This window comes from Myotis myotis, unplaced genomic scaffold (genome assembly GCF_014108235.1).
Source record: "Myotis myotis isolate mMyoMyo1 unplaced genomic scaffold, mMyoMyo1.p scaffold_m19_p_11, whole genome shotgun sequence".
Lineage (NCBI taxonomy): Eukaryota > Metazoa > Chordata > Mammalia > Chiroptera > Vespertilionidae > Myotis > Myotis myotis.
The window spans coordinates 10,189,614-10,206,467 of NW_023416315.1; the positions used below are offsets into that span (position 1 = coordinate 10,189,614).

The following is a 16,854-nucleotide window of genomic DNA, read 5'->3' on the forward strand; positions in this document are numbered from 1 at the left end:
TGCTCTCTTTTTTTGTTTTTAATCTGAACAATAAAGATTTAATTAAAAAAATAAAATGTACAATTCAGTGGTTTTTATTATATTCAGAGTTGTACAATCTAACAATTACCACTATCTAATTTTAGGATCTTTCCTTTTTCTTTCTTTCTTTTTAAAAAGACATGCTCAAGAGGCAGAGCAGCCTCGAACAGACTGTCAAACTACAGCGGGAAGGCTGGGGAGGGTTGGGGGGCAGGAGGGGAGTGGGTAAGAGATCAACCAAAGGACTTGTATGCATGCATATGAGCATGACCAATGGACATAAGACACTGGGGGGTAGGGGAGGCCAGGGGATTGTCAAGGGCGGCTAAAAAAAAAAGGAGACATATGTAATACTCTTAGTAATACTTTAAGCAATAAAACAATTAAAAAAAAAAAAAAGACATGCTCAGCCCTAGTTGGCTTGGCTCAGTGGATAGAGCCTGGACCTGCGGATGCAAAAGGCCTAAGACCATCGGAAAACACATACATAATGACATATTGCTTTTGTGATTAATCACTATGCTTTAATTATGTTCAATTGGTAACAATGAAATTGAGGGTCACCACAACATGAGGAACTGTATTAAAGGGTCACAGCATTAGGAAGGTTGAGAACCACTGGTCTAAGGTTTATTTCTACCTCAATTGCTGGCTCCTACCCAGCCTGGCCCTGGTCCGGGCTTGGGGAGGAGGCAAACAACTGATGTGTTTCTCTCACATGGATTATTTCTGTCTTTCCCTCTCTCCCCTACTCTCTCTAAATATCAATGGGGAAATATCCTCGGGTGAGGATTAAAAAACAAACAAAGGTGGGTAACCTGGTCAGAAGGTCAAATCTTCAAAGTGCATGCAAGCTGCTCCTACCAGGGAATCCGGACTGAATGTTCGAGAGCATCTCCAGAAAAGCGTGCGGGGATGGTGCCTCCACATTCTGGAAGGTGTTCTGGACTCTGCCGTACAGGATGAAGTAATTCAGCTCCAGACAGATGAACCCGAAGTGGTCCTCATCGAACAGGATGAAGACTCCAGGGTAGTGCATGCAGTAGGGGAAGCCATGGCGGGCAATAATAACAATGTCCACGCTAGCACAGAGACACATCCTGCAGGTCCGGGGGTAGTTCTGGTCTATTGAGCTCACGCCCACAGGCAGAACAAACGGGGCCGGCTGCTCCTCCGAAGCTGCAGCCCCGGACTCCCCGCCGCTGGGCTGGGCAGGGCTCTGCCAGCCATGGCCCTTGCTTTCCTCAGTCCTGTTTTTTTGCTGCTGCTGCTGCTCCCGGATCACCTGCTTGTCAATCTCCTGGACCACGCGGGAGAGCTCGTTGAAGTTGCGGAAGATCTCGCCATCTCGCAGCTGGATGCGTCGCTTGAGGTGGATCTCTAATATCTGGTTGGAGTATCCCGTGACCTTCGTGACCCTGGCATACTCCCCATGGAAGCTGAGCATGACAATCGATAGGCCGAAGGGATCGTATTTGCCTTGGAAGAGGCCTGGCCTGATGAGGTCGTCCGGGTGGCTCGGCGGGAGGTAGAGGCGGTGGTAGGTCAGGAAGTCAAACCCCTGTAGGTCCTCCTCCGACAGCTCCAGCCCCCGTCCTCCCCTAAGCCGCGTTGGTGAATCTGTTACGTGGTCTGTCCTGTCGCACTGGGTGGTGAACCTGTTCTTCTCAATCTGCATGTGGCGGTGGTGGGGCCTGCGGTGGCGGCCTTCCATGCACTCCACCGCGGCTGATTTCCGCTCCGTCAGGCGAATTCTGAACGCGGGCTCGAACTGCATTGGGCCATCCACGTGGGTGTCAAGGGAAGGTCCGTACGTCCAACCAGTAATGCCTAAGCCGTCCACCGCGACATTCAGCAGTCTTCTATAGTCATTACCTAGCTGCCACAATCCCAAAGTGTGTCTGTACGGGTGGAACAGCTTCGCATAGACTTCTCGATAAGACATACCGATCGTCTCCAGGTTCTGCAAGTTTTCACCAACGCCAAACTCCTCGCGGCAGCGCCGTCTCCAGATGCTGTCCATGTGCAGGATGTGGTGGAATCTGGTGCAGGCCTGGGCCAGGCTGAGCAGATCGGTGCCGGGGAGCCAGGCGAAGATCTCCACCAGCATCTCCACGGGCAGGTCCTGCAGCGAGCAGTGCGGGGGGCGGCATGGGGCTCGCGATTCCTCCACTCCCCGCGCGGCACCGCGCTGCCGCCGCCGCTGCCGCCTCCGCCTCCGCCTCCGCCTCCTCCTGCGCCTCCGCCTCGAGGCGCTTTTCTGCTGGTGCCGGGCCGGCTTGCCCTCAGCCGCTGCCGTCTCAGCTGGGCCTTGGCGCTGCTGACGACATCGACGTCCCCGCGAAGAGCCCACGCCGCAGATGCAAGCGCACTCCTCCATGCCTCCACGTGTAACAGCCACCAGTGTGGGCTCCTGCTCCTCAGCCGGGCAGTAAGCTGAGTCCAGCCACGCCCCCCAGGGTCTAGCCACGCCCCCCCAGAGAGGAGCCAATTGTAGGACTTTATTTTTTTAAATTGTTTTATTGCTTAAAGTATTACAAAGAGTATTACATATGTCTCCTCCCCACCCCGCCCTTGACAATCCCATACGCTTTCCCAGTGCCCCCTCCCTGTCCTCCCGCCCTAGCCCCAGGCAGTCACTAATCCGCTTTCTGTAGGGATATGCCTCCAGGGATATGCCTATGGGGGGGGGGGGAACGGGACATTTCACATAAATGCAGTCATAATATCTGGTCTTTTGTGACTGGCTTCTTTCACTTAGCATAACATTTTAAAGTTTTATGTATGCTATATTCTAGTGTATGGGTGTACCACATTTTGTTTTCCCATTCATCAGTTGATGAGTATTTGCGCTGTTTCCGGTTTGAGGCCCTCATGAACAACGCTGCCACCAACACTGTGTACAAGTTTTTCTGCGTGAACATGTGTCCATTTCCTTTGGGCATGCACCCAGAAGTGGAACTCTATGCTTAGCATGTTGAGGAACTGCCAAAAACGCTCTCCAACGTGGCCCCACTATTTTACATTTCCACCAGCACTGCACGAGGGGTCCAACTTTTAAACATTTTCATGAATGCTTTAAAAAAAAAAAAATACATGATAGCCATCCTAGGGAGTGTTGAGTGGTACTTCACTATAGTTTAGAGCAGAGTCACTGACTGTAGGTTGACCTGACCCTGAACTCCATAAGGGAAATCCATTCTATGCTCAGCCTCAACCCAGCCTCTGCCAAATCTCCCAGGCCCCCGGTAGGAATGGGCTCCTACATGTGAGCAAGGATGGACTCCAGTTCCTCACTTTCGGTTGACCTCAGTTCTTCACTTTCACGTGACTAACCCTGCTAGCTCCTTGGGTGAATGGATGCCCTCAAAAAAAAGTTCACCATCTGCCCACCGTGAACATAACTCTCCTATGGGCTGAGACTGGCCCCGCTTGTTCAGACAGGCCTCCATTCTCATGTTGAGAGCAGCTAGATTTCTTCTCTCCACCTTTCTGGATTCCTACCAGAGAAACACTCTGACCTTTGGAGGGTCCTCCCAGTGCCCTGGAAGGAATTTGATTTGCCTTTTGTCAGGAATAGACATTCAGGGCAGTTTATTTGATAGAGGGGTGCAAACTCCATCTGCCACAGACACTGACCTCGATCATTTAAAGACTAAAACTTCTCAATCCCTCCCCTGAAGAATAGCCGCATATTACTATTGGTATGCAACTGGGTAATGGGTGCAAAGACTCTTCTTTCAGGATCCTGCACTGATGGGACTTTGAGGGACGGTCTCCAAGGGTACTTGTGTGTCTGGTGGGTCAAGGAGACTCGCCCTGCTTTCATGGGCAGTGGCTGAAGTTCTGGAGCAATATTTCAGCTAAAGGGGTTCCCCCTGAGAAGCATGGTGTCTAGACCCCAAGCCAGGCTCCCAGTCCAGAGCACGAGGGCCAGGAAAAGGTGCCCACATAACATCTGGCTGTGAAAATTAGTGGTTCTGTTCATCAGGGAGAGATGAGAGTCCACTAGAGACCAGGTGCCCTCTTAAAAGGCTGACACACAAAATTTCATTCACAGACACTCACCCTGGGCTCCTTCAAAGGAGGAGTGGAGCAGATTAGAGTTGCATGAGGAGAGTCTGGGGTTTATGTTTCTGGCAAGAGAGCTGAAGGGACAGGCACCACGATCCCTGTGCTGAATCATTTTTCTATACCTCAGACACCATCTTTCTTGGGTGGAACACTCCCCTATGTGTAGTATCAGCCTGGGGGCCACAACACCATCTTCCTGGAAGCCTGACCAGCACCTCCCCCTTACGGGACAACCACTTGCCCCAACCTGGTGACTCATTGTGAATCTACCGCCAGCGATATGAGTACTGCCAGAGGCTCTTTCAGTGACGGAGCCTAAGAGCAGCCCGTAGGTGAAGGCCAGCAGAGGCAGATCTCTGAGTGCCTTAAGACTCTTACTGACCTGTCCCGAGCCTGGTGCTGGTAAAAGCCAGTCTTGGTATGTAGCTTCAACCTTCCGTCCTTCACACACTCAGGCCCTGAAGAAGTAGCCACAAACTCTGGATCACTTGTAGCTACAAAGAGGTTGCCCAGGGCCAGTCACAGACAGCATCTTACATTTTCCTGCACCAGATTCCTTCCCAAGAGACCCAGAACCAACACACCCAGTGGCCAGCATCAGATAACATCAGAGCAGGATCTAATTAGCTTTACAAGCAAGATATCTAAAGGATGATATCAGCAGGCACCAAACATAGCTGAGGTAAATTCTGCTTCAGATGGTCAGCACCTGCACAGAAGCTCTCATGTGATGGTCAGGGTTGAGCCTCAGAGTCAGCCAACCTGAGGGTCAATCCATGCATGAATAGGCCAATAGCAATCAAGACTCAATAACAAAAAGATGGTCCATATGACCCACACAAAGGACATTCCTGGAGTACCCAACTCAGGTGATCAAGGAGACTACACTATTGGACCCCCAAGGACACCTACTACATAAGGCCACCACACAAAGACTAGGATCCAAAATAGGGAGACAAAGAATCAGGCCCCAAATGAAATAACAAGAGAAATATCCAGAAAAAGAGCTAAATGAAATGGAAGCAAGCAATTTATCAGATAAAGAGTGCAATGTAATGGTTAAAAGGATGCTCAACAGCATGAGAAAGGACATAGAAACCATAAAAAAGAACCAATCAGAAATGAATAATACAATATCTGAAATGAAAAATACACTGGGAAGAATACACAGTAGGTTTGATGAAGCAGAGGGTCAAATAAGTGATTTGGAAAACAATGTAGAAAAAACACCCAATCAGAACAGCAAAAAGAAAAAAATGATTAAATAGAATGAGGATAGTTAAAGGGACTTTTTGGACAACATGAAGCATAATAACATCCGCATTACAGGGGCACCAGTGGGAGAAGAGAGAGAGCAAGGGATTGAGAACCTATTTGAAGAAGTAATGACCGAAAACTTCCCTAATCTGGTGAAGGAAATAGACATACAAGTCCAAGAAGTGCAGAGAGTTCCAAACAAAATGAACCCAAAGGGGTCCCCACCAAGACACATCATAATTAAAATGCCAAGGATTAAAGACAAAGAGAAAATCTTAAAAGCAGTAAGAGAAAAGCAAGTGAGCTCCCATAAGACAGTCAGTTGATTTCTTAACAGAAACATTTCGGGCCAGAATGGAATGGTATGAAATAATTAAAGTGATGAAAAGCAAGGACCTGTAACTAAGACTACTTTACTCAGCAATGCTGTTATTTAAATTTGAAGCAGAAATAAAGAGCTTCCCAGACAAGAACAAGTTAAAGGAGTTTGTTTCCACCAAACCAATATTACAAGAAATGCTTAAGTGCCTACTTGAAGAAGAAGAAGAAAGGGAGGAGGAGGAGACAGGAGAACAAAGTTTAAAGAATAAATTGGCAATAAATATGTACCTACCAATAATCAATTTAAATGTAAACAGCTTAATGCTCCAATCAAAAGACATAGAGTAACTGAATGGATAAGAAAACAAGGCCCATATATATGCTGTCTATAACAGACCCACCTCAGAATGAAAGATATACACAGACTAAAAGTAAAGGAATGGAGAACAATATTTCATGCAAACGGAAATTTTAAAAAGCTGGAATATAGTAATACTTAGATCTGACAAAACAGACTTTACAACAATGGCTATAATAAGAGACAAAGAAGAGCACTACATAATAATAAAGGGAACAATCCAACAAGAGAATATAACCCTAGTAAACATTTATGCACCCAATATAAAAGCATCTAAATATGTAAAGAAAATATTGATGGACAAAAAGGAAGAGATTGACAATAATAAAATCATAGTAGAGGATTTTAACACCCCATTGACATCAATGGATAGATCTTCCAGACAGAAAATCAACAAGGAAACAGAGACCTTAAATTGCATACTGGATATGATGTATCTAACTAATATCTTCAGAGTATTTTTCCCCAAAGCAGCAAGTATATATTCTTTTCAAGTTGCTCATAGATCATTTTCTAGGATACAAAACAATTCTCTAAATTTAAGAAGACTGATATCATATTAAGCATCTTTTTTTTAATCATAATGGTATGAAACTAGAAATCAGTCCAGTCAAAAAACTGAAAAACACACAAAGACATGGAGGCTAATAAACATGCTACTAATCAAAGAATAGGTTAACAATCAGATCAAGGATGAAATAAAAAGATACTTTGAAACAAATGAAAATGAGAACACAACAACCCAAATTCTATGGGACATAGCAAAACCAGTCTTAAGAGGGAAATTCATAGCATTAATGGCTTATTTCAAGAAACAAGAAGAATCTCAAATAAACAATCTAACTGTACACTTAAAGGAACTTTAAAAAGAATGACAAAATCCAAAGTGAATAGAAGGACGGAAATAATAAAGATAGAGCAGGAAGAATAAAAAGGAATAGAGTTTAAAAAGACAATACAAAAGATCAAGGAAACTAAGAGCTGGTTCTTTGAAAAGATAAACAAGGTTGACAAATCTTTAACCAGACTCATCAATAAAGAAAGAGAGGACCCACATAAATAAAATCAGAAATGAAAGAGGAGAAGTAACAACTGACAACACAGATACAAATAATTGTAAGAAAATGTTATGAACAGCTATATGCCAACAAATTCAACAATCTAGAAGGAATGGATAAATTCCTAGAAATATATAATCTTCCAAAACTAAATCAGGAAGAATCAGAGAATCTGAGTTGACACTAGTGAATTTGAAGCAGTAATAAAAAAAACTCCGACAAACAAAAGTCCTGGACTGGATGGCTTCACAGGTGAATTTTGCCAATCACTCACAGCAGAAATAACACCTGTCCTTTTCAAACTATTCCAAAAAATTTAAGAGGAGGAAAAACTCCCAAGTTCATTTTATGAAACAGGCATTATCCTAATTCTAAGACCAGATAACAACACTGAAAAGAATTATAAACCAATATCCCTGATGAATATAGATGCTAAAATTCTCAACAAAATATTAGCAAATCAAATCTAGAAATACATTAAACAGATCTTACACCATAATTAAGGGATTTATTCCTGAATTGCAAGGTTGTTACAATATCTACAAATCAATAAATGTGATATACCACAAACAAAGTGAAGGATAAAAATCACATAATCGCCCTGGCTGGTTTGGCTCAGTGGATAGAGCGTCGGCCTGTGGACTGAAGAGTCCCAGGTTCGATTCCGGTCAAGGGCGTGTACCTTGTTTGCGGGCACATCCTCAGTGGGGAGTGTGCAGGGGGCAGCTGATCGATGTTTCTCTCTCATCGATGTTTCTAACTCTCTATCCCTCTCCCCTCTTCTCTATAAAAAATCAATAAAGTATATTTTTAAAAAAAATCACATAATCAATAGATGCAGAAAAAACATTTGATAAAATCCAGTACTTATTCTATATAATAAAAGTGTAATATGCAAATCGACCGAATGGCAGAAGGGCCGGTTGCTATGATGCACACTGACCACCACAGGGCAGATGCTCAATGCAGGAGCTGCCCCCTGGTGGTCAGTGTGCTGCCACAGGGGGAGCACTGCTCAGCCAGAAGCCAGTCTAAGGACTGGCGAGCTGTGGTGGCGGGAGCCTCTCCCGCCTCCCCCACCTCCATGGCAGCCAGTGCTAAGCCAGCAGTCAGACATCCCCTGAGGGCTCCCTGACTGTGAGAGGGTGCAGGCCGGGCTGAGGGACCCCCCACCGCTGAGTGTATAAATTTTGTGCACCAGGCCTCTAGTTTATGATAAAAAACGCTCAGCAAAGTGGGACTAGAGGGAACATACCTCAATGTAATAAAGGTCAAATATGACAAACCAGTAGCCAACATCATACTCTATAGCAGTGGTCCTCAACCTTCTGGCCCTTTAAATACAGTTCCTCATGTTGTGACCCAACCATAAAATTATTTTCGTTGCTACTTCATAACTGTAATGTTGCTACTGTTATGAATTGTAACGTAAATATCTGATATGCAGGATGGTCTTAGGCGACCCCTGTGAAAGGGTCGTTCGACTGCCAAAGGGGTCGTGACCCGCAGGTTGAGAACCGCTGCTCTATAGGCAAAAACTACAAGTGTTTTCCTTTTGATCAGGAACAAGACAGTTTGTTCAATTTCACCATTTTCATTCAACACTAGAGGCCCAATGTGCGAAATTCATGCAAGGGGGCTTGGTCTCCACCTCTGCCTTGGCCCCTGCCACTGCAGCTTCGTCTGGAAGGTCGTCCGGAAGGGTGTTCAGTCTAATTAGCATATTATGCTTTTATTATTATAGATAGTACTGGAAGTCCTAGCCACAGCAATCAGAAACAAAGCATCCAAATGGGAAAGAAGTAAAACTGTCATTGTTTGCAGATGACATTATATATATATATATATATATATATAGAGAGAGAGAGAGAGAGAGAGAGAGAGAGAGAGAGAGAGAGAGAGAGAGATTGATTTTTAGTTTAGGTACAGTCCTGCCTGACAAAGATGCTTCATGCCTGTGAAATTATAATTTTATATCACTTCTGATTAAAGGCTGTATGCTTTGGATTCTAGGTGTTTATTTTTAGGCCTCAGGGGTTTGGAGAGAATAAAATGTGCTTTTTTTCTTGTGAATGGGTTTCCTTATGATTGGTTACTTTGATTTAGAAAAAATATCAGCCTAGAATTAAAAAATGGTGGGTACTCTAATTTCTTGCATTTTTGGACATACCTCAGAAAACTATCCTCACCCACCCAACCTGACAAATGACTGGCACAGCTTTAGGGATAATCATTGGCTTTTTGTCCTTGTGACCATGAAAACGCAGCATAGAGCACATTACAAATCAGGATGCACCAGCACCACCCAGTGGCCTTGAATGAATTTAGCAGCTCCTTGGAAATATGACCCCGAAGTCTAGCGCCTCTCTGAATGGTGTATTACATAGGCATGCCTGAAAGCACCAGGATTTAACTTTTGCAGAATTGAATCCATTGTAGGTAGTTCTGATCTTACTTTGTTATCCTACTTTCTGGAAAGATCAGACAATTTATAGGACAAGAAAATGGAGTTTGGTGTATGTTAAGGACTTTCGGCTCTTTTTGGCAATACATATATTTGTAGTGAGCTAACGTCTGTTTTTGAAAGTTAAATAGTTTATGAGAGCTAAGAAGCATCACAAAATGAGTGAAACAAATTATCCTCTCCACCAAGAGTATGGAAAGTCTAAGGCCTCCAAGGAGAATTTAGTTTCTGTAAAGGCTCAAGACACCTTTCTATACCACTTCCTAGATGACAAAGATTCTCTCCAATAGGGAATGGTATTTCTTTTTCTAGATGGACAGCAAACAAACTTCTGGTAATTTATTTGTTCTTTGTAGCTGCTGACTAATATACACATTATAAACAATAATTGCTGCTGGGTTAGATTTGAAAAGTGCACAAAACTAGAAATTAACAGCAAGGGGGAAATATAGCTTAGTCCCTCTATTAAACACAATGACTGCTAATGTTATTATTTTGTGTGCCTCTATCCTGAACAAACGGTGGAGCTAGATTTGCCTTGCTTTAAATCTCAACTGGACCATTTGGTGGCTGTGAAATGGACAAGTTACCCAGTCTTCTCAGTGTCCCGGTTGCCTCATCTCTAGGATACGTAATAGTTATGCTGATAGGGTTATGAGGATTAAACAAATTAATATATGTAAAGTTTTCAGAATACTGCCTGCATATCGTTAACACCATGTGTTAGCTATTACTTTTCCATTCCTCTATTTCTTCCAACTCCTTCTTACAGTTATTAGATACTATGCACCAGGCATCCTGATAGAAACTAATATTTTTGGGTGTTCTTCCAGGGTTTTTTGCAGTTTCCTACTGTCCTTTATTATGTGAAACTGTACTATAAACAAAATTTTGTATCTTTAAATATATTTTAATGTAATTTATTCATTAGTGCAATTCTTTTAGTGATTGGTAAATACGTTACAATTAGCCTGGTATAAGACAACACAATTTGTAGATGTGGACTTTCTTAAATTTCTGATTTTCATTGGTAGATGCATTTAAATATTTTTTATCTCACCAAATACCACCTATGCATCTATGTACAGGGTATGGTGCTAAGTACTGGTGATGTAACAATCAATAAGGCACTTTCTTGAAAAAAATATGAAGTCTGAGATTCTCAAAACAACGCAGAGGGAACACTGGGAAGAGCAACTAACTGACGAAGTTGAAATTTGAGCTGTAATTGGAGGATAAATAGGACTTTTCTGGTAAGGAGGGATGTGGGAAAGTATTCTGGGCAGAACAGTCAGGAATGAGTAATATTGCAAGTTGGGAATTGTCCATAAAATATTATAGCATCATCCATAAAAAAGTGTGGAGTGTTTGGGGAGCAGGAGGCAGGATGAGAGATCAGAATGACAATGTTGCTTGGGCCCAGAAAAATTCAAGTGTATAACTGGTACAGTAGAAATAAGTAGTAATAATAAGAAAAAGAGCTGCTGTAGAAGGAAGGATTATAAAAGTAGAGATGGTTCATGTCCAGTGATGGAGACATGTGACAGAACTAAAACAAGTCAGGGGCAGTTGTGTGACTTTGGCCATCAGTGACCTTAGCCAAAAGCAGTTTGAAGCTGAGGAATATGAATGGGAAGAAAACAAGCTGAGACAGTGACAAGACTCCTCTTCCAGTATTCTGGGCAGAACAGCCAGGAATGAGGAAGAGGAGTAAGATTGCTGGGGAAAGGCGGTAGAGAGCCAACTAAGATTGTGAAGTATCTGCATGACGGAGCTTGGAGAATTTCTGCAGAGCAAGAAGTCTGATTGGTGGTTTATTAATATAGCATATGATATTTACTTCATCCACTGCTCTGAAATTAAGAATAAGACTTAGAATTACGTTAGACTCTATTCCTATATATATATTAATATATCTTCAGTCTCAGACTGGAACACAAACCTTTAATTTTAGTTTGAAGATGGGCGAGGACCACAACTTGGATTTGGTTCAAAGCTTTCATTCTGGTTTACCACAAAGCAGTTAGCAAGCTGGGTTAGGATATAAATGAAATAAGGATGCAGGTAGGGGAATTTAGTTGCCCAGTTCCTATCAATCACAAAAAATGCTGGTGGCCTCAGCACCAACATTGAATACCTAAGATTCCATAGCTGTAATGACATATTTCAGAGCCAAGTGGTCAAATGGCACATGGAGCTAAGAGCATGACAGAGTTGCCCTTTTTGATACTCTATATCTTTTAAATTGCCCACAATAGAGAAAATGCTGCAAAGAATCACTGATTTTAAAAAGGGTAGAAAATAAGTTATTTTCTGTATTTTTCAGGGAATTGTATGTTTTTACTTTTAATTAACACTAAACTAAGATCAATTTTAGTGTTTATAGCATGTTTTTAATCAGTATAAACACATCTTCAGTTTTTTTATACTTATGGCCTCTTATTTTCAATATATTATCTACAAATTTATGTGTGTTTATCTATTTACGATGTTAGCCATTATATTTGGTAACCTTGGTCTGACTAGCTGGAAATGAGGTCCTAACTAAATGATGGTGATAGAGCAGAAAGTAGGGTTAGGCCCTTACAAAATGTTTGATTCACTTTTGCTAGTGAGTCTGAAAATGGTTTTGATCAGAAATCTGGAAATGATGATGATAACTGGAATTTCTGAGCATATCATAAACTTTGTAAAAATTACCAGTGACAGAGAAAAAGAGCTTATATTACATTTAATAGTGTTAACTCTGAAGATGTTTCAAACTTCCACAAAGGCTAGTGAAGGGTTCAATGTAGAAACCAGTACAAATTTTGGTAAACTTGTTAAGAAACAAAATGCTCCAAGGAATGTTCTGAACATTATTTTCACCAGAAAAGTGAAGATAATTTTCATAGTTGTTTGAGGTGCTGTAATATGTCTACTGATACTCCCAGCTGTTTTACCAAACTAGCTGTCTGTTCTAAAATCCAAGTGAGGCTTGGGTTTTCAGAATGTGTATGCTCCTGTGTTCCACAACATTCTAAAGATGAACAATCTACCCCACTAAGACTATTGCTACAGCTTTTGTTAAACTCAGCATTATTTTCACAGAGTCTTTCATCTTCAGCTTCACAAATATTTTTCTCAGCTGGAGATACATGACAAAGGTCCATGTCCTGAATGGAGTCCAATAAATCTACAACATGTGGCTGTGGGGTGATTGATTTCAGATGTTTGAGCACATACTCTTCACAATGGCCAACTGCATCCAGAAGGTTATTTATTTTACTGATCAAAGCCGAACTGTTATCATGAAGGTGACACCAGGAGAGCAAAGCACTGAATGAAAATATAAACAAGAGTTTAATAGGGAAAAAATTAAACAATCATAGGCTTTTTGAACTTTCTATGCTACCTGTTTCGTTTCTAGATAACACCATGCAAAGCGAATTAACAATAATGCAAGTCAAAATAAAGAAAGTAATAATGGCAAAATAGGATTAAAAATATATATCTTTCAACAGGAATTAAACAATTGGGCTTAACCATATAAACTGTTTCTATATCATAACCCCTCCTTCACAGATCTACATCCACTTTTCCTCATTTTAGATTTCCCCCTTATGACTGTGTAGCTTCTGTTGAAGAGGGGTACAATGAGAGAGAGAGACCAGAAAAATTAGTTTTTCCTTTAAAGACATCAAACAGCTTCTAAACTAGTGATTCTCAATCTTGGATGTACATTAGAATCAGGTGGGGAGCTCTTGAAACTATCAAGATCTAGGTCATATCCCAGACCAATTAAGCCAGAATCTCTAGGCTAGGGGTATTATTTTTTAAAGCTGCCCAGCTGATATCAAGGTACAGCCAAGGTTGAAAACCACTGTTCTAATCATATACAGCAGTTGCTTGCCATCAAAACTGAAGATTAGGAAAATAAGTTTTTAGGCCACTTCACTTTCCCAACTTTGTTATAAGCAGACACTGTTTGCTGAGCTAACAATTTTCTTGAAGAAGGTAAAAATCATTCTATTCCTAATAAATATTTTTCTTACTTTTCTAGTATAGATAGTACTTTTTTTTTGATAGTTCAGATATGACATAAAAAGATTGTGAAAAGTAATGATGTTTTAAAATGGAATCAAATGATGAAAAAGACTTAGCAATAAGCTTTCTAAGCTTATAAAGGATTTAACCTGATGTAAAGATAAAGATGATCATTTTCCTATGGTAGTAGGATACATATTGATTCTTACCATTGAATTTTCTAAAACCTTAAACAATACATTTTTGTTGTTTTGATAACTTATTTTCTACCCTTTAAAAAGTCAATGATTCTTTGCAGCATTTTCTCTATTGAGGGCAATTTAAAAGATATAGAGCAGAGATCCTCAAACTTTTTAAACAGGGGGCCAGTTCACTGTCCCTCAGACATTCCACACATGTGCACTGCGGGCCTGGACGAGCTGGCTGCTAAGCAGGACAGGCAGCGGCGGCAAAAACACCCAGAGGGCCGGATAAATGTTTTCGGCGGGCCGCATGTGGCCCATGGGCCGCAGTTTGAGGACCCCTGATACAGAGTATCAAAAAGGACAACTATGTCATGCTCTTAGCTCCACGTGCCATTTGACTACTGGCTCTAAAATATGGCATTACTGCTATGGGATTTTGGCAGGTATTCGATGTTCAGGATTAAAGTAAATGGGATAATTTTTCTCTCTATTACCAGCTATAATTTTCATCATGTACTTCTAGTATAGACTTCTGTCATACTGTGTTCTGCCACATGTGCAAGACTAAAAGCTTTATTCAAAACCTCAAGATCCTTTAAATGACGTTGAGATATAGACTGGTGATAGTTCAGGTAGTAAAAAATACACACCTTCTATCTTTTCTTTGCTATAAAGGACACCTGGCTCACATATTAAAGTGGGATGAACTGATAATCTTGACTTTTTGAAGGCAATATTATTCTAATGCTTTGCAGCCCTCTTGTGGATTTAACACCAGAAAAAGCACTTTCGTTTAAACACTTTGGTTTTCACATACTACTTTTATAAAAATCTCCCAGTAGTCCTGAGGTTAAAATGACTCCAGATTTAAGTTTTAAAAATTACCTCAGCGTTCCTCTGAGTTGTCCATAGTTTATAATGACTTCTGCACCTTCTTTATAACCTTGATTGAAGCCTTGTTGAAGGGCAACTGCTTTGCCAGCCTGTAGTCCATCTCTATAGCCTTCCTAAAAATAAGTAATGAAGAACTGCAGCTGTAACGAACATCAAGTGAACCACTATCGGAGTTTCTAGAAAGTCATAGAATCAATTTAGAAAATTAATGAAAACAAGCTTTTCCTGTGTTATTTAACATCATGGTTCTAAAACATATGGCGTAGCTACACAAAGTAGACTGGACTATATTTCTCATATAAATATATTATTGGTCTATCGCCAGTGGTTGGCAAACTCATTAGTCAACAGAGCCAAATATCAACAGTACAATGATTGGAATTTCTTTTGAGAGCCAAATTTTTTAAACTTAAACTATATAGGTAGGTACATTGTTATTAACTTAATTAGGGTACTCCTAAGGCTTAGAAAGAGCCACACTCAAGGGGCCAAAGAGCCGCAGTTTGCCGACCACGGGATAGACTCTATCCCATTAACATCCTGTGTTGGCAGCGGCTTCACAGAAAGGGTACATGGAGAATTTCATGCCTGGCCCCTTTGCCAATGATTGGCTTGGTATGGTAGGTGAGGAAGCAAGGCAGTAAGTAGGGTTATCAAAGGCCTTGGATAATTAGCTGAAGGAGGGAACGAGGAAACTGGTTTAGCAAAAGGAAAATAAAAAATCCAGCTTTAGAAATTCTGCTTGATATCTACATTCAATTAAACGGCAAATCCACGGCGGGCAGGGCTTTAGGTCCTGCATCTCACCCCGCGCAAAAGATGCTCAAAAGATGCCCCAGCCTCACCAACGGCGTTTCTGAAATCGACAACATGGTCGTTGGGCTCAGCCATTATTTGACTGAAATATTAAATAAAAGCAGGCTCAGGGCAGTTTAATGATTGGCAATGGTAGTGAGTGCAAGTGGACCTCGCCATTTGGTGCCAGGGCTCCACCTGGCAACGGGGGGTGTGGTATGAAGCTTAATCTCATGAAAAGTGAATCAAATCAGAGACGGGCAAACCACACCTAAGAGATAAAAACCCCCAACGTTAATGCTTTCTCACCCGGTCACCAGTATTCCAATTAGCCTCCCCGTATAGCCCTCTGACAACATCCTTACACCCATGTTTCCATGTACGTACCCGGGTTAACATCACCCCGAACCGTGGGCTCCTCACCCATTCAAGCAGCCCTGCGAACCGCACACGTCCTCTGACAGCCATAACCAGCACCGTCAGCATCTACATCCCCCTCCGCGCCCCTGCGGCCCTCGGCAAACCCCAACCTCTTCCAAGTGTGCACGGCTCCCTGCGGTCGGACCCTGCGCCTACCCACCCGCGGGCGCGCGAGCGGTGGTTCACACGCCTTCAGCAGCGGTTCTCAACCTGTGGGTCGCGACCCCTTTGGCGGTGGAACGACCCTTTCACAGGGGTCGCCTAAGACCATCCTGCCTATCAGCTATTTACATGACGATTCATAACAGTAGCAACATGACAGTGATGAAGTAGCAACGAAAATCATTTTACGGCTGGGTCACAACATGAGGAACTGTCTTTAAAGGGCCAGGAGGTTGAGAACCACTGCCTTAAAGGACCCCCCTGGGCGATCCTGGCAGGATGCGGGCCGCCGTGGGCCGGGCCAGACCACTCCGGCCTCCCAGGTCCGGCCCAGATTCTTCACCAGCCCGCGCCCCTCCCCGCAACCCAGCCCAGCAGGGACCCCGCGCCGGCCGCCCGCGCAGCTTTACTTTCACTCGTCTCTGCATCTGGCTCCGCCATTCCCGCTGCGCCAGGAGCGACTCGTCCGCTTCCTCGTCGAACACTTCCCCCTCCTCTCCGCCGCCCCGGACCCCGGGAGCTGCTGGGACCCAGGACATCGCTAGGCAACCCCACGGCCCGGGGAGCGCAGGAAGCGCCCGCAGCCGCTTCCGGTCTGAGGGGCGGGGATGCCTGGAGTCCTGACTGGCGGGCGGGGGCTGCGCACGCGCAGAGGGTGTGTGGGTGGGCGGGGCGGACACGTGGGACCTGGCTCTGGCAGGAGCTTTCCCCTCACTGGGGTTCTGGGCACGTCAACTTGAGAAACGTTTAAACCTGCAGAGAAGATTTAAAAGTTCATTTGAGCCAAACTGACGACAATTGCCGGAGAGCAAAATCTCA

At 43.0% G+C, this 16,854-nt stretch overlaps 2 protein-coding genes across 2 annotated transcripts; both read right to left on the reverse strand.

Annotated features, from left to right (window-relative positions):
- Positions 1-586: 586 nt before the first annotated feature.
- LOC118665968 (F-box only protein 31-like) lies at positions 587-2,609 on the reverse strand. Its single transcript, XM_036327448.1, has one exon. The coding sequence runs from the start codon at positions 2,399-2,401 to the stop codon at positions 860-862; it is 1,542 nt and encodes a 513-aa protein (XP_036183341.1). The 5' UTR covers positions 2,402-2,609; the 3' UTR covers positions 587-859.
- A 9,658-nt stretch (positions 2,610-12,267) lies between these two features.
- YAE1 (YAE1 maturation factor of ABCE1) lies at positions 12,268-16,635 on the reverse strand. Its single transcript, XM_036327449.1, has 3 exons — positions 16,446-16,635; positions 14,650-14,771; positions 12,268-12,871 (listed from the first exon to the last, which is right to left on the reverse strand). Exons 1-3 carry the CDS (start codon positions 16,572-16,574, stop codon positions 12,442-12,444), a joined length of 681 nt encoding a protein of 226 aa, XP_036183342.1. The 5' UTR covers positions 16,575-16,635; the 3' UTR covers positions 12,268-12,441.
- Between the last annotated feature and the right edge of the window lie 219 nt (positions 16,636-16,854).

What these genes read in the sequence shown, in the direction of transcription:
- LOC118665968 (XM_036327448.1), bottom strand. Translation starts at nt 2,401, where the DNA reads ATGGAGGAGTGCGCTTGCATCTGCGGCGTGGGCTCTTCGCGGGGACGT.
- YAE1 (XM_036327449.1), bottom strand. Translation starts at nt 16,574, where the DNA reads ATGTCCTGGGTCCCAGCAGCTCCCGGGGTCCGGGGCGGCGGAGAGGAG. An exon ending in AGATGCAGAGACGAGTGAAA is followed by an intron (nt 14,772 to 16,445) that starts GTAAAGCTGCGC and finishes ACTTATTTTTAG; the next exon opens with GAAGGCTATAGAGATGGACT. An exon ending in CAACTCAGAGGAACGCTGAG is followed by an intron (nt 12,872 to 14,649) that starts GTAATTTTTAAA and finishes ATTTTCATTCAG; the next exon opens with TGCTTTGCTCTCCTGGTGTC.